The sequence below is a fragment of the Bison bison genome, unplaced genomic scaffold, assembly GCF_000754665.1.
Source record: "Bison bison bison isolate TAMUID 2011002044 unplaced genomic scaffold, Bison_UMD1.0 scf7180017864471, whole genome shotgun sequence".
NCBI classification, from domain to species: domain Eukaryota; kingdom Metazoa; phylum Chordata; class Mammalia; order Artiodactyla; family Bovidae; genus Bison; species Bison bison.
Genome location: NW_011495032.1, coordinates 13664471 through 13686954, shown reverse-complemented (window position 1 = coordinate 13686954; position 22484 = coordinate 13664471). Strand labels below are relative to the sequence as shown.

The 22484-nt window shown below is 44.3% G+C and overlaps 1 protein-coding gene across 4 annotated transcripts in view; it reads left to right on the top strand.

Moving 5' to 3' along the window:
* The window catches only part of STAT1 (signal transducer and activator of transcription 1, 91kDa), a 43892-nt gene that overhangs the window by 12022 nt on the left and 9386 nt on the right, over positions 1 to 22484 (top strand). For all 4 annotated transcript variants that reach the window (XM_010860842.1, XM_010860840.1, XM_010860843.1 and 1 more), the window contains 16 exons: positions 861 to 950; positions 1971 to 2049; positions 3547 to 3638; positions 3828 to 3979; positions 8337 to 8495; positions 10188 to 10280; positions 12256 to 12315; positions 14270 to 14299; positions 14393 to 14486; positions 15717 to 15758; positions 16958 to 17041; positions 17662 to 17760; positions 18817 to 18952; positions 20343 to 20392; positions 21095 to 21189; positions 22268 to 22413. In XM_010860842.1, the coding sequence (XP_010859144.1) occupies positions 861 to 950; positions 1971 to 2049; positions 3547 to 3638; positions 3828 to 3979; positions 8337 to 8495; positions 10188 to 10280; positions 12256 to 12315; positions 14270 to 14299; positions 14393 to 14486; positions 15717 to 15758; positions 16958 to 17041; positions 17662 to 17760; positions 18817 to 18952; positions 20343 to 20392; positions 21095 to 21189; positions 22268 to 22413 (1501 nt within the window). The remainder of the gene's footprint in view (positions 1 to 860; positions 951 to 1970; positions 2050 to 3546; positions 3639 to 3827; positions 3980 to 8336; positions 8496 to 10187; positions 10281 to 12255; positions 12316 to 14269; positions 14300 to 14392; positions 14487 to 15716; positions 15759 to 16957; positions 17042 to 17661; positions 17761 to 18816; positions 18953 to 20342; positions 20393 to 21094; positions 21190 to 22267; positions 22414 to 22484) is intronic.

Below are 22484 nucleotides of genomic sequence, written 5' to 3'. Positions count from 1 at the left end.
ACTGTTCACCTTGGGGTACCTAAACCTTTCCCTCCTCACATTTGGCCCCGAGGCAGCACTAGAAAGTGAAGGAGGTGATTCCTGCTCTGCCAGGTCAGCCCCATCTCTTGGGTGTGCTTTGCGTTTGGAAGGCTTGTCGGCTTTTGATTTATTTTAAGCCCTTCAGAAGACACTGAGTTATCAGTGACCCCTTCGGAGGAGATTAGTGGACTGCACAGCTGTGACCAAGAGAAGCAAGGCCTTCTTGGGCCTTGGGGGAAGGTCCTGGATGTCTGGGGATATCAGATCATTATTTTAGATTGCACATATCCACAAACAATATCTTGTGATATTTGTCTTTCTCTGTACAATTTTGATATGCCTCTGAATTATCTGGAATCTTGTCCAAATGGGGTTTCTGATTCAGTGATCAAATTAGGACCTGAGATTCTGTATTTCCAACAAGCTCCCAGGTGGTAAGGTGATACTGGTCTGGGGACCACACTGAATTGCATGACTTTGAGACAAATAAGAACAGGGTAAATAAGAATAATCTTCTCTACAGCATTTGAAAAACCCTCAAATAAATTCCTGTGTGGTCCCAGGCAACTGTATGAACTAATGGAAAATCCTAGATATGCTGTTTGTTTAGTTTAGATCTGAATTGAGCCCAGTCTTTCTTTAGGCTTGTTCACAGTTTGCCAGCACTTTCCAGGGCCTCGAGAACTGAGCTTTTTTTGTGATGTGGGAGGCCTGCAGGAGCTTCTGGAAGGTCTGAGAGTTAGGTGGGGCACAGGGTATAGACTTGACTTTGGAGCTTAACCAGCAGGTAAATACAACAGAGGAAGTCATGGCTGCTAACCACGTACCTTCCATTACAGGCGCAGTCTGGGAATATCCAGAGCACTGTAATGTTAGACAAACAGAAGGAGCTTGACAGCAAAGTCAGAAATGTGAAAGACAAAGTTATGGTGAGTACTGAATAAATGTATACATATTCTCTGTAACTTATTATAGGGGGGAATAAAAGTTTCAGTTGCCCTACTGTAAACATTTTCACTGATTTCAGATTTTTAAGTAGTTGAGAATAAATGTTCCCCCCAAATTCCAATCTCTAAGTAAACAAGTTGATGCAACCAATGAGCAGATAGATATTTATGGCCCGTGTTATAACTTCCAAACGTGGAGCTTATCTTTTCCTTCCTTGCAAGATCATGCAGTAGCTGTGGACTTTGCCCCATCACCCAGTGAACTAGCTGTTCTGCTCTAAATTGCCCTTTATGGCTTCACTTCTTAAATTGGCATGTTCCTGGGGTTACATAGAACCCCAGGATAAACATAGTCTTCCTCAAACACCTGTTTTATTCCAAGGCTTGGAAGGGGAACAAAAACATCTCAGGGAAGGAAATTTCTGATTAAAGTAAAACATCCACAGTAATTTTAACATAGAACTTCCCAGACCATCTATGGGAGTGGTGTCCTTGGTGGTACGTGTTCACTCCCCTCCACTGCGGGGCTGTGTGGAGAGGGTGAGGAATCCAGCTTTGCACTGGACCTGTGTCTGTGAAAGCGGCCTTTCTGCTGAGGGGCCCACTCTCCTGTGGGTCTCTGGGTCACAGCAGCATGACCTTGACTTTGTGCTTCAGATGGCATTTTATCAAACAGGTTCTTTGGAGCAACTTTACCTTACTGCCTCTGAGAGAGACATTTCATTAAATGAGTAGACATCAAGTAGCTCAGTCCAGAAATAGGCGTATGTTTTATTCTCTAAAAAGGTTATTATATACTTATTAATGAAGTAGAAATTATTCATTATTAGAATTTTATGAATCTTACTCATCTTTGAGAGAGCAGGATTTTATGAATCTTATTTATCTTCGAGAGAGCAGGATTGTATCCCTGATTTTCTGGGTCCTATAGAAACAATAATCTGTTTCCTAAAGTCTTTGTTCTGAGTATGCTGGAAAACTTGTTTATGTCTTTACTTGTAGAGTATTGAACATGAAATCAAGACTCTAGAAGACTTGCAAGATGAATATGACTTTAAATGCAAAACCTTGCAGAACAGAGGTAAGAGTTAACATTTGAAGCAGAGTCCATTGCCTGTAATTTTTTCTGCCTACAGTAGCTAACAAAGGCAAATACTCCTTCATATTTACCAAATATTCTATGACTTAATTACTAGTCTTGACTTCTTGATGACCAGACCAGGGTTTTTTAACCTCAGTACTATTGACATTTTGGGTGGAGGAAATGGCAATTGACTCTAGTATTCTTACTGGGAAAGTCCCATGGACAGAGGATCCTGGCAGGCCACAGTCTATGGGGTTGCAAAGAGTCGGACACAGCTGAGCACACACATCCTTGTTTTGGGGACTGTCCTGTGCGTTGTGAGATACCCTGATAGCTCATGGGTAAAGAATCTGCCTGCCAATGCAGATGTGGGTTCGATCCCTGGGTTGGGAATATCCCATGGAGAGGGAAATGGCAACTCATTCCAGTATTCTTGCCTAGGAGATACCATGGACAGTGGAGCCTGGTAGGCTGTAGTCTATGGGGTTGCCAAGGTCAGACACGACTGACTGAATGACAGCAACCTGGGCATTGTAGGATGTTTGGCTGCATCCCTGACTTCTGCCCACTAGATGGCAGTAGAGCTGCCAATGTGTGTGACTGCATGCTCAGTCCTGTCTGACTCTGCGACCCTGTGGACTGCAGCCTGCCAAGCTCCTCTGTTCATGGAATTTTCCAGGCAAGAATACTGGAGTGGGCCATTTCTAAACTATCTCCAGATGTTGTCAGGTGACCTCTGGGTGACAAAATCACCCCCTGTTGACACCCACTGGTTATGTGCTATTCACTTTACTTACTGTGCTTCACCTACTGATTGACATAGATGGATAGGTGTTTGGAGTTCCCTACCCTAATCCCCAAAGTTTCTTCAAATGTTCCAGCTCCGTGTGTGCATACCATAGGTGAAGTTCAGCATTTTCCCCTTGTTTTAAAGCAATTTTACTCTATTTTGTTGTTGTTGCTTGTTTTTAATGATGACAGGATATCCACTGAAAATAACCTCAAAGTGTGCATTGTGTAGAACAAGCAGAGTACTGCTGTTACCCTAGCAGTCCTCTGAGGATATCATGATAGAATGGAAACATTATTTGTAATAATGTGAATAAAAATATGAGAGAAAGAAACCTCAATGACACTTTTCCAAATTGTTTGCTTCTCTTTCAAAGCCATGGAGATGCTTTATATCAACTTTTTTTTAAACTGAGGTTTTGAATCTTGTCCTTTATATTCATTGAGGTAATATTGTGACAGTGACTTAAGAACCAGACAGTACTATTTCTCATTTACATGAATCATTGAAAACAAGGACTTTGTTTCAGAGTGTCCTGTTCTGGTATTTTTTTGTTTTGTTCAATAGTGATTGAAGACCAAGCTTGGACCTGTCTTCAGATAGCACTTGGGTCATATTTTCCCTAAATGTATGTGAATCTTGCCTTCGGTTGGCTTTGTCTTCTCTCACATTTTTGTTTATCTGCTGTCTCTCCCAATTCACAGAACATGAAACCAATGGTGTGGCAAAGAATGATCAGAAACAAGAACAGTTGTTACTCCAGAAGATGTACTTAATGCTGGACAATAAGAGAAAGGTAGCGTTTCATGTTCCAGAATAACACAGTACTTTTGTCAGAGACTGTAAATAATGAACTTGAAATTTAGAAATGAGGCAAAAATTATTTTTTATAACCACTTGGCTTAGTGCCCCAGTTGAGAGGAAAGAATAAAATTCCGTGATTAAAGATGTGTTTATTTCACTGTGTGTCTTTCTCTCCCTTTAGGAAGTCGTTCTCAAAATAATAGAGTTGTTGAATGCCACTGAACTTACCCAGAAAGCCCTGATTAATGATGAACTGGTGGAGTGGAAGCGGAGACAGCAGAGTGCCTGTATTGGGGGGCCCCCCAACGCTTGCCTGGATCAGCTGCAAAATTGGTAAGACTGGCAGCTGACTGGTGAGCTGCATAAACTTGTAGAGTGAACATTCAAGCTGTGTTAGTTGCACAGACCCTGTGAAGACTTCTGTTTGGAGTTGGATGTGCTCTAGCTGCTTCTTGCCCTGGACACACGCACTTGAAAAGCACAGTGTTAGTCGCGCCTGTGGCCATGCTCAGCTTGGTGTGGAGCACTGTCCTCTCCCTGCTGTACACGTATCCTGGGGCGTGTCACTTGACTGTGCCAACACAGTGACATGGTCATCACACAACACATTTAACAACTGAAGTCCCAGTGTTTTATTCAAAATGAAAGGGCTCGAGGCATTTTCCAGGCTTATATGAAATAACAGTTTGTGGGCCATTCATTCAGTTGTCCATCTAGTAAATATTTATTATATGCAGTGTGCCAGGCACTGGGCTAGGACCTAGGACACAAGGTGAATGATTCTTGGTTGTTGCCAGCAAAGAACTTTCACTGGGGAGACGGGAGATGGACATGGTAATAACTACTTGGTGAAAGATTGCCAAGGTTCTGACAGAGACCATTCAGAATCTATGGAGGATGAGGAAGGAGTCACCAGAAAAGATAAAGGAGACAAAATGGTCTTGCACTGACTTGGGAGTGAACAGGAAAAAACCACAGACCAGAGAGGAGAAAGGTGTGGACAGAAGCAGCAGGGAGGGAAGGACCTGGGCCTGAAGTTCTTACAGTGGGTGGCTAGAGAGTCGGATGCCAGATAGGGAAGGAAGGAAGCAGAGCAGACAGGAGGCTGGAGCCTGGTCGTGGAGGTTCCCATACTACCCTGGGAACTCCAGGAATTTCCCAGTCGACACTGGTGAGCCAGGCAGGCCCTTTATTTAAATGGAGATTCATGTCTCTGATTTTTGTATTTAAGTCTAAGGATAGAATAGACTTAGACAGAATAGAATGAACTTGAGATTTAGAAATGAGGCAAAAATTATTTTTTATAACCACTTGGCTTAGTGCCCCAGGTGAGAGGAAAGAATAAAATTCCGTGATTAAATTTTATTTAATTTAAATAAATCACATATTTATTATATGCCGTATGCCAGGCACTGGGCTAGGATCTAGGACACAAGGTGAATGATTCTTGGTTGTTGCCAGCAAAGAACTTTCACTGGGGAGACGGGAGATAGACGTGGTAATAACTACTTGGTGAAAGATTGCCAAGGTTCTGACAGAGACTGTTCAGAGTCCATGGAGGATGAGCTGCTCTGAGGATGTTTGAATGCCGAATTCCAAAGAATAGCAAGGAGAGATAAGAAAACCTTCCTCAATCATCAGTGCAAAGAAATAGAGGAAAATGATAGAATGGGAATAACTAGAGATCTCTTCAAGAAAATCAGAGATACCAAGGGAACATTTCATGCAAAGATGAGCACAATAAAGGACAGAAATGGTATGGACCCAACAGGAGCAGAAGATATTAAGAAGAGGTGGCAAGAATACACAGAAGAAATATGCAAAAAAGATCATGACCCAGATAACCATAATGGTGTGATCACTCACCTAAAGCCAGTCATCCTGGAATGTGAAGTCAAGTGGGCCTTACGAAGCATCGCTACAAAGCTCGCGGAGGTGATGAAATTCCAGTTGAGCTGTTTCAAATCCTAAAAGATGATGCTGTGAAAGTGCTGTGCTCAATATGCCAGCAAATTTGGAAAACTCAACAGTGGCCACAGGACTGGAAGAGGTCAGTTTTCATTCTAATCCCAAAGAAAGGCAATGCCAAAGAATGTTCAACCTACCGCACAATTGCACTCATCTCACATGCTAGCAAAATCTCATACACTGGCAAAGTAATGCTCAAAATTCTCCAAGCCAGGCTTCAACAGTACGTGAACCATGAACTTCCAGATGTTCAAGATGGATTTAGAAAAGGCAGAGGAACCAGAGATCAAATTGCCAGCATCTGCTGGATCATCGAAAAAGCAAGAGAGTTCCAGAAAAACATCTACTTTTGCTTTATTCACTATGCCACAGCCTTTGACTGTGTGGATCACAGCAAGCTGTGGAAAATTCTGAAAGAGACGGGAATACTAGACCACCTGACCTGCCTCCTGAGAAATCTGTATGCAGGTCAAGAAGCAATAGTTAGAACCGGACATGGAACAACAGACTGGCTCCATATTGGGAAAGGAGTGTGTCAAGGCTGTATATTATTACCCTGCTTTTTTAACTTACATGCAGAATGCATCATGCTGACTCCTGGGCTGGATAAAGCACAAGCTGGAATCAAGATTGCCAGGAGAAATATCAATAACCTCAGATATGCAGACACCACCCTTAGCGCAGAAAACAATGAACTAAAGAGCCTCTTGATGAAAGAGGAGATTGAAAAAGTTAGCTTAAAACTCAGCATTCAAAAAACTGAGATTATGGCATCTGGTCCCATCACTTCATGACAAATAGATGGGGAAACAATGGAAATAGTGAGAGACTTTATTTTCTTGGGCTCAAAAATCACTGCAGATGGTGATTGCAACCATGAAATTAAAAGATGCTTCCTCCTTGGAAGAAAAGCTATGACCAACCTAGACAGCATATTAAAAAGCAGAGACATTACTTTGCCAACAAAGGTCTATCTAGTCAAAGCTATGGTTTTTCTAAAACCATATGGTTTTTCCCAACCATCATGTATTGATGTGAGAGCTGGACTATAAAGAAAGCTGAGCACCGAAGAATTGATGCTTTTGAACTGTGGTGTTGGAGAAGACTCTTAAGAATCCCTTGGACTACAAGGAGATCAAGCCAGTCAATCCTAAAGGAAATCAGTCCTGAATATTCATTGGAAGGAGTGATGCTGAAACTCCAATACTTTGGCCACCTGATGCGAAGAACTGACTCAACTGGAAAAGACCCTGATGCTGGGAAAGATAGAAGGCAGAAGGAGAAGGGGACGACAGAGAATGAGATGGCTGGATGGTGTCACCAACTTGATGGACATACATTTGAGCAAGCTCTGGGAGTTGGTGATGGACAGGGAAGCCTGGCATGCTACAGTCCATGGGGTCACAGAGTCGGACATGGCTGAACAACTGAACTGAACTGAAGGTATTAGCAGAGTCTGACAGATCTGAGCAGACCCGATGGAAGCAGTAGAATCAGTGGGCAGGAGTGGGTGGTGGCCTGAAACAGTTCTGAAGGGCGCAAGGACCAAAGATCTCATGAGATTACTTTCTGGATTGCTGTTCCTGACCCGGCACCCCCAGGAGCCTGGTGAGGTCCCTGCTGTCTGGAGCCCCTATGGTCATCTTAGGCCACATGGAGCCTCCTGTGGAGATATGAACATCTTCCATTGTACCCCGCTGTGCTGTGCAAGAATTGTCAGCATTTTCTTGTGTCCCTCGGCCCAAACAGGATTGGGAATCACTGGGTTAGAATCCTTGTGGAACACGCCCACCTGCCATTGTTACCCTGCCTCTCATTTCACACCCACGGGCTTTGCTTTCAGGGCTGTGACCTGAATTCAAGGAATGAAAACACCAACCAAAGGAGATGTTTTTCCCTGGGGAGCTGATGCTCTTATCATCACTCCAGGCCCGGACTTCCACAGTCTGACATAGCTCAGAGGCTCCATCACCTTTGGCTTACTGTCAGGATGGAGGAACCTGAGAGGAGTTGGTAGCTTTCCTCCTTGGTTTATACATGTATTTTGAGTGTCTGACAATGATTAGATTATGCACCTTGCCTCTCCTTTCAGTTCAGTGACATAGTAACCCCTGTTCCCTCGTCTCCTCCTAACCCACCTTGCATCCCCGCTCTGCCTTGCTGCCTTGATTCCAGGTTGCCCTCTTGCTCCTCCCTGCACAGTGTCACTGCCCTGATATAAAATCTGCAGGGGCCCCTCACTGCCGCCACATCACCTCCTAGAGTGTCTGTCTTTTCATGTCCCCTCCCTCTGCAGCTCGCCCCCTTTATCCTGTGCCTTTAAGTCCCAATTATCTCATAACTCAGTTGAAGCCGAAGATTCACTAGACAGCAGTCCCCAAACTTTTTGGCACCAGGAGCTGGTTTTTTGGAAGACAGTTCCTCCACAGACAAGGTGGGGGGATAGTTTCAGGATGATTCAATAACACATTACATTTACTATGCACTTTATTTCTGTGACATCAGCTCCACCTCAGATTATCAGACATTAGGCCCCAGAGGTTCCATGTCCCCCGCCCCCATCTCTTCTTAGGTCCATCTCTGTTTCTCCCTGCACTGTAGAGCTGGGCAGATAACATCACGTGTTGTCTGTAAACAGTGCTTGTTGGTTTCCATGATTCTCTGAATCCAGACTGCTTTGGGGCTATTTCTGATGCAGACTCCGTGGCTTGTACCTTCCCAGGTTCACCATAGTGGCGGAGAGTCTGCAGCAGGTTCGTCAGCAGCTTAAAAAGCTTGAGGAGTTGGAACAGAAATACACCTATGAACATGACCCCATCACCAAAAACAAGCAAGCCTTATGGGACCGCACCTTCAGCCTCTTCCAGCAGCTCATTCAGAGGTAACTTGAGCAAGATGTTTTTGCACCTTTTGCAGTTATTTTACCCAGAGGAAAATTTTATGGTAATTCAGATAATTTAGAAGGGTTTAATAGGATATGTAAAAATGTTTATGGCTTCCCTGAATTCAGGTCTTCCTGAATTCCTTGTTTATGCCAAGGGCCCGTTTTTCTTGTGACCTCCTACTCTGGTAACCTGTCTCCTTCTCCCTGGCCAGTCTGTGACGAGACCTGTTGAGTCTAACTTGTATTTGCCCTCTCTTTCCTATTCTGTGGTCTTATCATATTTCAAGCTCTCTACCGAACTCTTACATAGTAGCTTTTCAAATGGTACCGCCCCAGCCCCTTCTTCCCTAGTCCCTGTGACCCTGTACTCTGCCATATCAGAGTTCTGTTTGATTTTTCATCACCTTCTACTCTGAGGCGAGCCCCTGATCCAGTCACCCAAGCCCCACCTCCACAGCCTGGCCCTCACCAGCCATTCCACATTAGCTGCTACACATGCTGCGTTTCCAGGCGGACTTGACCTCGTGCCCACCCTGGACATTTGCTTCTCCATGCCTCTCCCAACAATATTTCCTCTGCCTCAGAGCTTTCTTCTGTGGTAGCTCATTGAGAACCTGCATCCTCAATGTTTCCGCATATATCCCATCATGAAACTTTTGCCAGACTTCCTGGGCAGACGCTGTCTCCCTTCCAGAGTTGCATAGTTCATTCTTTATTCTTCTCCTGTTTTGGATTTCAGTTGTATCATTATCTATGCATGTCTGTTATCTTTATTGTAAATTGGAAGGTCTTCGTAGACAGAGATGTGCCTTTGTCATCTTCTTCTCCCACCAGGGCCTTAGGTAGTGCCTTATCCAGGGCTAGGTGTTCTCAGTGTGCTTAGTAGGTCAATAAACGGCCCTGAGTAGAAGAGTAGAGTTCATATTGCAGTTTTTAAATGCTAACTTGACATAATAAAAATGTCTTCTGTTTCCTGTGGCTAATGTCCAAACAGGAATATCCAAATGTTGGATTTTGAAATGGATGCACTCAACTTTTACTCTCTACCTTGATTTTGAAATAATCAAGGACATTTACTTGGGTTTTGGAGTGCAGATTTCATTCTTTTTCTTTAAATGAAAATTAATATTTGGAAATGTTTATTAGGTAATAAATATTGCTAAACAGTTTTACTAGAATAGCAATTTTCCAAAGGATGTTAAAATGTAAGTTTCAAAGCATGGTAGTAAGCAGTATGCTACTTGGTTCATTTTCAACTATAGTAAAATTTGTTTTTGTTACTGTTTTTTATTTTTAAATTGAGATATTATTGATATATTAACATTATATTAGTTTTAATTATATAACAATAGTGATTTGATATTTGTGTATGTTACAAAATGATCACCACATTGGTCAGTGAGCAAATTTGATTCTTAAATTTGTAAATGAAGAGAATCCAGTTGAGAATTTTCATTGCTGAAGAGTGTCACAGGTCTTTGCAATTACTGATTTTGTTGAGTGCATCTGTTAGACTTGGGGATGTCTTTATTGACGGTAAAACTTCAGTTTATTCATCCAACTGGTTAGAAGTTTTTCAACTATTTTTTAGATCGTGCCCTCTAGCCCCCTCTCCTCCTTAGGGAAAATAACTTTTACCGCCTCAACTTTAATGGAAATGCTAATTTATCCTTTGCTGGGTATTTACAGCTCATTTGTGGTGGAAAGACAGCCCTGCATGCCAACTCACCCTCAGAGGCCATTGGTCTTGAAGACTGGAGTCCAATTCACTGTGAAGCTGAGGTAATAAAGAAAAGATAGAAGCTCCACACCTCCTTAGGGCTTTCCTGGTGGCTCAGATGGTAAAGAATCTCCCTGCAATGCAGGAGACCTGGGTTCATCTGGGTCGAGCAGATCCTCTGGAGAAGGAAATGGCAATCCACCCCAGTATTCTTGCCAGGGGAATTCCATGGACAGAGGAGCCTGAAGGGCTACAGTCCATGGGGTTGCTAAAAGGTCGGGCATGACTGAGCGACTAACACTTTCACTTTCTTTCCACAGCTCCTATCACAAAGTTTGCACCCCAGCTTCCTGCCACAACATGGTTATATAGGGAGGTGCTTTAGAGGAAGTACTTTTGCAGTAGGTATTTTAATATGAATTCTTACTTAGAATATCTAAGAGTCTTTTCTATTCAACTAGAAATATAACAAAGATATGTGTGGATACACACACACCCCACAATTTTTTCCAGTTATAGGTGTAATGAATGTTTACTGTAAATAGCAATTCAAAATTGCACAACTGCACATGGTAGAGAGTAAAAGTTCCCAGCAGCCTCATCCCCTCTTGAGCATGAGCCTATAACCTGAGCTTTATGTTCCCTCTGTAATGGATGCAGTGTGTGTAAATGACTGGTACATTTTTCTGGTGAGTGTGTTCATAACTTTGATCAGATTCTCAAAGTTGTATGTGATCTAAATATCTGTAAACTACCACAGTAAGCAGCCTGGTGTCAGTCCTCCCAGAATTTTGTCCATGTCTACATGAATATATAAATAAATACATTGTACTTTTATAAACATGTGTTTTTTCATGCATAGACTTGCGAAAGTATATATGACATGATATATTTCATTTTTAGAAACCAGAGTTCTGCTCTCTGTTGTTCGGCAGACTATTTTTCTCCTTCGTAATAAATTGTAGAAATGTTTCCATAGGAGAATGTCCAGCTTTACTTTCTTTGGTTGCATGGCTGCATTCATTTATTAATAGCTTTTCCTCTACTGATGAGCAGCTGGACTCAGAAGAGCTGGCCTTACCTTCAGAGGTGGCCCTAGTCTTTTTCCCATGGTGCTGCTGACTTAGGTCCACAGGTGCTGCGTCTCGGCTACCAGTGCTCCAGCACCAGACTGACACCATGGGGTCCCAGAACTCAAGCTGGCAAGGGGAGCAATCCCATCCCATCACCTGCTTGACTAAAGGGAGCCAGCCAGTGAGGGGCTCTTCCCCAGGCCTCTAGCTCATCAGAACAGAAGCACACTGGAGTCTCAGCCCAGGGCTCTGTCCCTCCATCTTTCCACACTGCCCTGGAGTGGTTAGAGAGATGACCCTCATTTTCCTGATTATGAGTCAGAGTTTTTATTTTCTCCCAACAGGTTAAGCATTAGCTACAAGTTTTGGTAAAGGGTAAAGTTTGCTATTTTTTACCTCAGTTGTTTGGTTGCTCAGTCGTGTCCGACTCTTGGTGATCCCATGGACTGTAGCCCACCGGACTCCTCTGTCCACGGGACTTCCCAGGCAGGAAGACTGGAGTGCGTTGCCATTTCCTCCCCAGGTGCTCTTCCCAACTCAGGGATTGAACCTGCATCTCCTGCATTGGCAGGCAGATTCTTTAGTGCCGAGCCACCTGGGAAGCCCATTTTTTTACCTGTGGAATTAGCCCAAAATAGAAATTTTGATAAACCCCAGCACTGGGGAGGCAAAATGGGGAAGCAGGTGCTCTCACTACATTTGGTGGGAATATAAAATCTGTTGCTTGCTGTCAGAATTTAATATTACAGTTTTGTCCCAGCAACTTCACAGCTAGGAATTTATCCTACAAATACAGTTAAAAAAAAATCCAAGTAGACATACAAGGATGTCAATTCCATTGTTTGTAATAACCAAAAACTGGGTGGGGTGGGGATTGTTGAAATGTTCATCAATATGGAATTGGCATAATAAATAAATTATAATAATTTTTAAAAGTAATTATGACTTTTATTTTTCTTTTCAGGCTGCTGGTGAAGTTGCAAGAGCTGAATTATAACTTGAAAGTCAAAGTCTTATTTGACAAGTAAGATATCTCTAATATTATCAAAGATACATATACTATTGAAACATTGGTTTTGTTAACCAAACATGGACTGATGCAGCGGGGCTGTTTGTTAGTGATTCCGGCAGATTTAAATCAGTAATTCCTGGGTCTTGGGAACTTTCTCTAAGAGCTGGTATCAGTGTGCCTTTTTAGACTACAAATGAACAAAAGTATGAGAGCATTTTATGCATATGTGCTTGTTCCAAGCAGCTACCACCTCAACTAGGCCAGCCCCAGAGAAGGGGCACTTGATCAGGCTCCAGGCCACCGTGATTCTTCGGCCAGTGTGGGCTTGTTTCTGGAGTGAAAGTGATGGCATTTTGGGGGGCATGTATGGAGCCTGCTGGCTTTACACTTGTCTCTTCTGAACAGTAGGGACCCAGGAATGGGCAGGCTCTCAAGAGGTCTAAATGGAGCAGGTCTATCCTGTTTTGTCCTTAGACCCTGAACCCAAACTAGCAGCGACCTAGGCAGTTACATTAAGGAACAAGATGGCTTAGCCCCTCCCATCTCCCCTTGATATATTTAATGCTTTTGTTGATGTGTTTACTGTTTCAGAACCGTTTATGATACTCCAAGTCCCTTTCCTCTGGCTTTCGTCTCTTTCTGGTCCTGTAACTGTAGCCCTCTTTGTTTGTACCTTTGTTTCCCTCCCATCTTTGGTTTTTCTGTGTATCAGTTAGCTTTTGCTGCATAACAGATAACCTGCAAACCTAGTGGCTTAAACTCAGAAACTTATTATTTCTATTATTCTGTGGACTGTGGGTGGTCCTTCTAGTCTGAACTGGCCTGGTTGCTGCTGGGTGGTCTAGCATGACCTCATTATTTGTCTGAGGTCTTGGCTGGGATAACTGGGCCCTTCTCTGTGGGACTGTCAGAGTGGCCAGCCTGGGCTTTCTCACATGGCAGTGGTGTTCCAAGTGGATCCAAGCAGCAGCATGCTAGGCTTAGTAGGCTAGACTTGGAACTTACACAGCACTGCTCCCATCCATTGTGTCTGGAAAAGCAGGTCAAAGTCCCCTGAAATTCAAGGGACAAGGAAATACATTCTGTGTGTTTAAAGGAAGAATTGCAGAGGTTTTTGTGGCCACCGCAGTTTTGCCACAGCCTGCTTAACTCAGTATCTCTTTCGGTTTGTTCTTGCTTTTTTGTCTTTTCTGTCTGTTCCAGTTCTGAGTTTTCTTCTTAGTTTTGACAGGAAAATTGCTCACTGTCATAGCTGACAGTGATTATCAGCCACAGAAGCATTGAACGTCTAGTTGGGACAGGAAAGGAAGCTAACTCATTTAACTGGGAGTGCACTAATGGTCTCTGACCTTCACCTGCCCCTAACATACATTATTTGTCCAGAATATGACAACATTATCGCTCAACTTATGTAAGATTCTGGTCTCTCAAAATTTTAACCTCAGATTTAAAACTTGGCAGTTCCCCCAAATGATTGACTATTCAGGTACTTTGATGAAAGCATTAAAACTAATAAAGAGCAAACATAAAACTCGAGCTGTCTCTTAGGAGGGTCCTCTGAGTTCTGGAGCAGTGCTCTCTGCTCAGTCCCCAGGGCTTAGCTCATTGCCTCCTGCAGAGGGAGTAGCTGCTCATACATTGTGATAACTTGGGCTTACATTCCTGAGGGTGTGCTGTGTGCTCTCCCTACCTGTTAACTAGTTTCCTCCTCCCGGGGTGCTGTGTGGTCGGTGCTGCCAGCAGGATGTACAGAAGAGAAAAGGTGAGGCCCAGTGTACTTGCCCAGGGTCCCTCAGCACAGCTTGGCAGTGCTGGTGTGGGTTGATTGAGGGACTGAGTGAATGATAGGGAAGAAAACCCACAGGTATGGATTTATTGGTTATTGATCTTATACTTTTATATGTTTGAATGCAAATTTCATATTTTAAATACACATTTATGATTACATTTTTTTTTTTCCTTGCAGAGATGTGAATGAGAGAAATACAGTAAAAGGGTACGTTTTGCACTCTGTTTTGCTCTCTGCTTTGTTTATGCATTGCTTTAACAGTTCCCAGCCTTTTAAGTATCCTTTCCCTGTGTTGTCTAGGTTTAGGAAGTTCAACATTCTGGGCACTCACACGAAGGTGATGAACATGGAAGAGTCCACCAACGGGAGTCTGGCGGCAGAATTCCGACACCTGGTAGGGAGACCCGTCTCCCCCTTTTCTGCTGTGTCTGGCTGATCAGGACTTATTTGCAATGGAGTGGCACTCTGTGCCATATGTGATGTAGAGGGAAGTCTCCCTGGGAAGAGACTTCTAGAGTTTGTGGCTGGTGACTTCAGCAGCACTCTGGGAACCTTGGCTCCTTCTCCTTATCCCAGGGCTCTTCACTCTCTCTTTCTGCTTGTCTCTCTCTCAGACATACCTTCGTTGAGGGGAAGTGAGCTCAGTAAAATATTCCATAAACCAGTGTGCACACAAGCTCTCTGCATGTGGTCTCTCGATGACCTCAGTGATCACTCACTCTAGACTCTTGGAATTTTCCTGAAGATCGTTATTCCCCCACATCCTGACTGGTGCTTTCCCTACTCCAAGTGTGGCAGACCCCAGGGGTCTCTCCTGGGTCCCTTTGTCACCATCTCCTTTCTGGGGTCTTGCCTGCAACCACTGTCTCGAGCGCTTTGTCTCCAGAGGAGTAGGCCCGGGCACCGGGCAGTGGAAACCAGCAGAGGGGTTTATATGGGTGGTGCCTTCTCCCCTCTCTCCCTGGAGATTCGGGGCTGCCAGGTGTTCTGCAGATGTGTTGGTGCTGAGCCCTATGCACTTCCTGGCCTGGAACCTGCAGGGAGATTCAAGGCACCCTTTTTCTCACTGGCAGCCATCTCATGAGCCTGCAAACTCATGGTTAGGAAGCTGGACCTTAATTGAGAGCCTCTCTCCAAACCGGGAGTCTGAGGGTGTCCAGAGCTGTTCCGGGGGCTCCGAGTTACTTCTTTAAAACCTACATGACTGAAGACCTTTTCAAAGGACGGTCTGAGAGGCTTGAGACACTGGGCCAGTCTGGGAGATTCTGCCAAGGGAAGTAGAGGTGGGAGAAGCTGTGCCCAAAGCCTGGGGAGCATGGCACAGCTGGTGAAGGTGATGGGGATGGTTCAGGACAAGCTTGCCCAGAGGAGGGAGCAGCATGCCACTTCCCTGGCTCCTTCTGAACCCTGTGGTGTTTGCAGGGTGTCAGGACGCTGGGGAAAGGTGCTCCCCCTCCACCTCATAAACCCCTACAACGGTCACTTCCCCTCCTGTTCTGCATCCTGAAAATATTTTCACCTCCTTCTTTCTAAGTCTCCACTTTGTTTTGGTTTGTAGATGGAAGTAGCAACTTTGAGGATTATTATAAAGCTATTTACTAAGATTTTTATTTTTTTTTTGTAGCAACTGAAAGAACAAAAAAATGCCGGTGCCAGAACTAATGAGGTAAGTCTTTCTCTGTCATGACTGGTCTCTTAACTAGCAGCTCTGTCCAGGGAGCTTGGCTCCATGGCCCTGGTGGTCCTGGCTGGCCAGGGACAGCTCACAGAGCGGTGAGCAGTGGGAAGACCCGCAGGTGAGAGCAGCAGACAAGCTCTGGGACGTGGTGTATGTGTGATAACAGTAGAACCACTCTGTGCTTGTGGTTTCTGGTTGTCAAGGGATTCTGCACATGAATTTTCTGGACCCTCACCAACAGCCCAGCGAATAGGTACAGTGGGCTACTGTGTTACTCACATTTCACTGGTGAGGAAATTGGACCACAGGAAGTTTGCAAGAGTTAGCTAAGCGTGCACAGGGAGTCATTGTCAGAGCTAGAGTTAGAGGCCAGCTTCATGACTGCCCTGCCAAAAACTGTGTGTGCCCTGTCCAGTGCCATTATCCTTCTGTCAGCCCCCTCGTCACAGCTTGTCCTTGAAGAGCTATGTTTGGGATGCATTCAGATATGAACCATGGGCAGAGGACAGAATGGCTGGAGTTGCTTTGGTTTGGTCAGATTTTGTTCTTTGTGCCTGCCTAGCACTCTGTCCTTCCCTTCCACAACCAGCAGAGGGCGTGTGGAGCCGTGGGACAGGTGCCCGCCTGGGCCTGACCAGGCCTCATTTTTGGATCTTGACTCTCAGTGACCAACTAGGGACTTAATTTCCTCTCCCAGGAGCAGGAATGGAGTCACACCTTTCTGGTTCTAAGGTTGTTGTGAGGCTCACATTAGATTATGTGTATGAAGGCACTTGGAACACAATAACCTTTCTACCCAAACCAACCAAGGCACTTTATAACCTGCCAGGCTTATGCAAATCCGTTCTCCTGGTAGATAATCACACTTGGAACATGTGTACACTTTCCACCCCTTGTCAGCCTGAGGTGTGCAGCCCAGGCCAGGCGGGTCCATGGTGGGCAGAGGGGACTGAGGGCCGGGAAGCCTTAGGTTGTGAATAAACTCATTAGAAGTTGCTATTTCCCTACCAACAGATACTCGGGATAATTAAATCTGGGATAGATTATTAAAAGCTAGAATCTTCTAAATTGTGCCTGATTGGGCTCCTGCTTTCTGGAGCTTGTTAAAATGCTTAGTAATTTCTTGCTAATTGCAGGATCAGTGAACTAATCACTGTATTTTTTTTTTTTCCGTTTTCTTTTGCAAGGGTCCTCTCATCGTCACTGAAGAGCTTCACTCCCTTAGTTTTGAAACCCAGTTGTGCCAGCCTGGTTTGGTCATTGACCTTGAGGTAAGACTTACATGTTCCAGAAATGGGAAACTTTATTTGTACTTTAAACTGATACACGTATTTTTATTTTAGACATACTTATCTAATTGCCAAGAAAAAATTGCTGTTTTCAGCCAGTACTGTCTCAATGCTAATTTAATGGTTCAGTCTGCTAGAGAACTAAGTTAACCTTTGTCTGAAGTGAAAGTTGCTCAGTTGTGTCAGAATCTTTGCGACCCCTTGGACTATACAGTCCGTGGAATTCTCCAGGCCAGGAAACTGGAGTGGATAGCCTTTCCCTTCTCCAGGGGATCTTCCCAACCTAGGGATCGAACCCAGGTCTCCCACATTGCAGGTGGATTCTTTACCAGCTGAGCTACAAGGGAAGCTCCAAGTGTTCCAGTTGAGATGTCCTATGTTAATTTTTTATATGAAGCTCTGACATTTATTTCTTAATTGAAAATATATGTCAAAGATAACTTCAACTAAAAACCAAAGACTGTACCTTTACATTCTTAATTTTCAAGAATAAAATATATGCAAATATACATAGGGTTCCTTGTTAGGCTGTGAGGCTGCACAGTGGTCTGCAGGTACTGTTTCTGGGATTCGAGGATTTCAAGGTCTTTGTCATCTTGTAGACGACCTCTCTACCCGTCGTGGTGATCTCCAATGTCAGCCAGCTCCCAAGTGGCTGGGCCTCTATCCTGTGGTACAACATGCTGGTGGCAGAACCCCGGGTAAGGAAAACACATCCACTTTCATACCAGGGTTTAAAGACCCCCCCTGCTCTAGTTCTGCATATTTGAAAGAGCCTGTATGGGCCAGATGCTGGGGGGAAAGTGGGCACAACTCAACTCATTGCTAAGGAGCTGAATAATTCTGGAATAGCGAAGCATTCCAGAAGCACGTGTATGTACTAGAAATGAAAAATTACGATTTTCCTTCCATGTGAATAAGCTTGGGCAACAGATGATTTTGTGTTAGGCCTTTTTAAAAATGTATACACTTGCTAAACAAGCAGGCTCTGTTCTTAAGAGTGCGGATACTCATGGTGCATTAGTTACAATTGGTTCCAGTTATTCACTGTACTTACGTTCTTTGAAGTCACTGTGAGCACTATTTAGCAGATACTGAATCACTGTGCCTGAGGGAAGTATGGTTTCCCGTCAGCCTCTGGCAAAACCCTCGCATCTGCAGATCAATACATCACCTTGTTTTGTTTAAAGATCCCTTATCTAACATACTTGTTGATTCATTAACATCGAAGTCCCGGCAAACAGCTTTATAACTCAGTCTGAACAAAACTTCTATATCATGTGCATTTGCTCCTTAAGGCATTTAGGAACACTAAACAGCACTTCAGCTCGCCTTTGAGGGGCATTTTTAAAAATGAAATCACCAACAAAAAACCTACAGAAATGCAAAGACCACAGCAGACCTCAGAGAAGACACTGGGTGTAGTGAGAGCTGAAACGGGAAGGCAGAGCATAGCTTTGTTTGACTTCAACCGGAAACATACATGTTTGGCGACTCAAAGTTTTCACAGCTCTGTGCCTGGGTACGTCCACAAATGAATGCCAAAGTGCCACGAGTATTGATTCGGGAGTTAAATTTTAGTGAGTAGATAAATGCACAGATATGAGTCTGCAAGTAGAACTATTTCTCTTCTTCTGCTGTGAAAATATGTGTGTCATAGACTAGAACTAAACTTTGGCACAGATCCGTGTTTCCATGCTGAGCTTGTGACTGGTGACTCATCAGTGGCTTTTAGCTTCTCGGTGTTTTCTCTCTAGAATCTGTCCTTCTTCCTGAACCCACCTTGTGCACGATGGTCTCAGCTTTCAGAGGTGCTGAGTTGGCAGTTTTCTTCTGTCACCAAAAGAGGTCTCAATGTGGACCAGCTGAACATGCTGGGGGAGAAGCTTCTTGGTATGAGCATATTCACTTTTTATGTAACCAACAATCAAAATTCATAAAAAATATCTTGACTTCTCCTTTCCCCCCTTTGCTCTTCAAGTTAGGAGTGTGTTAGGAATCTATTGGCGTTTCCAACTGCCATTTATTATAGGTAAGAGAGAGTGATGCCTCACTTTAGAAGGAGATGCCGACTTGATAGAAGATATAAATGAATCATTTTCCCATTATCTCATATTAACATTTCTGAGCAAGGCTCCTAAGGGAAAGATTTCTGAGTTATGTAAAATATATTAGTTGTGGCTAAAATAAATTCTTGGAGAAAGGTGAAGTCTGAGAAAGATGAAGTCTGATTAACCTTGGGGAGAAAAAAGTAAGCCCCCAGCATTGTAAGAATCAGGTCCTGGGGCCACCCACCCCACAACACACACCCAGGTCTCTTAGGTCAGGTGGCCCAAATGGGAGGAGACACTGTCCACATGAGGGAACACCCATGATCAGCATCGCCTGATGGGCAGGGTCCAGGCCAAGGTAGAGAATTCCCTTTCAGTAGCTAATGTCATGGATTTATTAGTCTTCTACACTAAGCAAATCTAAGACCCATCAGTCTCAAGGTCAGATCTTCAATGAATGGAAATATCTGAACTATTTTTTTTTCTAAATCCACAGATGGCTTTTTTTCCAGATTTGCTTTCTATACAGCAGAGCTGCATGTCCTGCAGGCATCAGTAGACTTTTCCTAACCTGGATAGCTCTCAGCAGTGCCCTCTCTTGGCCATGTAGCTGTCACAGTGGGGGTCTTGTGCATTTTGGAAAAAGTAAGAAGTCACCTTATTCCATCCCTTGTTTGCTGAGAGTTAAGACAGATACCCTTCCTGCCTGTAATGGCTTATCTGCGATTCTCTGTGAAGAGCGGTGTCAGTCTCACCACTTCTCATGGCTCAGCTGCTTTGGTTTGTGTAGGAGGTGACCCCTAGGCTTCCTTCCCCTTTCATTTCTCTCACTTGCCTTTTGATTTGCCTCCCTGAGCCTGATTTGGAGGAGGGCTGAGGGAAATACCTAATTAATATCTAAAATAAGCCTATAAAGTTGTGTCAGTTAAATCGATCACCTGCAAGTGATTCTTGGTCTTAGTTTGCACTTGAAAAAAAAACTGCAGGGTCACTGGGAGAGGAGCCTGGTAAGAAAGGAGAGGGAGGACGGCAAGTGCCATTGCACAAGGAGGGACCACCCTAGGCTTCTCCAGAAAGCACAGGCAGTTAGGATCTGAGACTCCTGACCGTGTACATCCACCCTGCCTTGGTTGAGTGTTGGCTCTTTGAGAGCAAATACAAGAGCCATCAGCCCAGCCAAAGCTTCAGAATTGATTCCCAGTTCCTGAAAAACCTTGTTTTTATTTGTTTAGGCCCCAACGCCGGCCCTGATGGTCTGATTCCATGGACAAGGTTCTGTAAGGTGGGTGCTGTCTCGGATTTACACTCTGAGTGCTTTCTGCTCTCTGTAGGGTTCTTGGATTTCTCAACAAGGTGCTGGCTGCGCCATGCTTGCTTTGGCAGGTTCCTTTAGCCCATGGAACCCCTAGGACAAGTTGTTTACTTTCCTTCAGCGCGAAGGTTAGGCTCCAAGTGTGAGTCTGACAGGAAGCACCTGTCTGTGTGATAACATTCTCTCACATCCGAAATGAGTCCTCTGTTTGCTCACACTGGGCCCTGGCTTGGCAGCATGTTAGCCCCGTCTGTGAGTAACGTGTGCTCTGTGCTGGCGTGGACAGCCCATGGGCCAGATGACCGTCCCCGAGCCTACTCAAGCAGGGGCCCAGTTCAGGGGGGTGGTAATCGACCCCGTGAGGGTCACCAGACAGTGCTGACAAGCTCGAGCTACTGGAGTTCAGCAGTGGGAAGCCACTGTGATCACCCAGGGGGTCATGCCCTGGCTAGGTCACTAATGTTTGGAGAGGGAAGCAGAGTCTGGCTCAGGATGTGGAGAGCTGGGTGTCTGAAAGCCGATAAGAAGGGGAGGGACGGCTCTGTAGGAGACAATGCTAGCTTTGGCAGCTGGGCAGTCTTTGCAAACTAAAACCCAAGGGTAGGAGGAGACAGGAGAAGTCAGAGTTTGGGATTTCTTGGTTTCTAATGTGTGCATCTATTTACTTGGCAGGAAAATATAAATGATAAAAATTTTCCGTTCTGGCTTTGGATCGAAAGCATCCTTGAACTCATTAAAAAACACCTGCTTGCTCTCTGGAATGATGGGTAAGGACCACAGATAGATGTATTTTTGAAGCATATGTTGAGCACAGACTCCGTTACTGCAAGGCAGAGATAGTCCTGACCAAGACAGACTTCATTATTTGGTGAGACTTGTGAGCATCCCACTGAAACACGCTTACAGGCTATCCCTTCAGGGATTCATTAGTGGGCCCTCATAAGATTAAACTTATACTTCCATAATAAACATATATGTATTTTTTAATTAATTAATGTTTTATTGAAGGATAATTGCTTTACAGAATTCTGTTTTCTGTCAAACCTCAACATGAATCAGCCATGGGTATACACATATCCCCATTTTCAAAGCTGAGTTTAAAAACCCTGAGTGCTATGCATGCATTCATTGTACAAAAATTTCTTGAGCATCTTCTTTATTGCCTCCCAGTAAGGAAGAAAAAGCTGTTTTTAACACAGTAAGTTTAAAGTGTTAGTCGCTCAGTTGTGTCTGACTCTTTATGACCCCATAGACTGTAGCCCACCAGACTCCTCTGTCCATGGTGTTTCCCAGGCAAGAACACTGGAGTGGGTTGTTATTCCCTTCTCTAGAGGGCTTTTTGACCCAGGGATCGAACATGCGTCTTCTCCATTGCAGGCAGTTCTGTACCAACTGAGCCACCAGGGAAGCCCAACTCAGTAAATTGTTCCTAATTTATTCCCAGGGTCAGTTGAGATTTCAGCAAAGAGATTCTTAACTTGGTCAGAAGTTAAGAATATGAAAATGGATCGTCTGAGCCTTCCTCTTCACTGTAAAAGATAAATAAATTCAGACATTTTCAATCACCAAGTGAAAATGAAAGGCTCATTAATCCAGAAAGTATTTATTGATCATCTGTTGGCACCAGGTTAATGAGCTTTTGGGGGAGTTAAGCATATATACGTATGACTGAAATGATTCCTGAAGTGTCAATGAAATAGTTTTAAAGCATCTAAAATAGTCGATACATTTTTATCCTGTGTTCTTGTGTCACGTTGTAGTCATCTTGGTTGGTAAATGAGCAGGAAAATTATAGAATCATGACCGAACCTCAGAGTGCCTCCGTTGATCCCTTTCCGCATCCAGGTGTATCGTGGGCTTTATTAGCAAGGAGCGAGAGCGAGCCCTGCTGAAGGACCAACAGCCTGGGACGTTCCTGCTGCGCTTCAGCGAGAGCTGCCGGGAAGGGGCGATCACGTTCACGTGGGTGGAACGGTCCCAAAATGGAGGTGGTAAGCCAGGGTTCCTGCACACACCCCCATTCGACCCACAGGTGCAAGCCCTTCCTCTACTGCAGATCAGC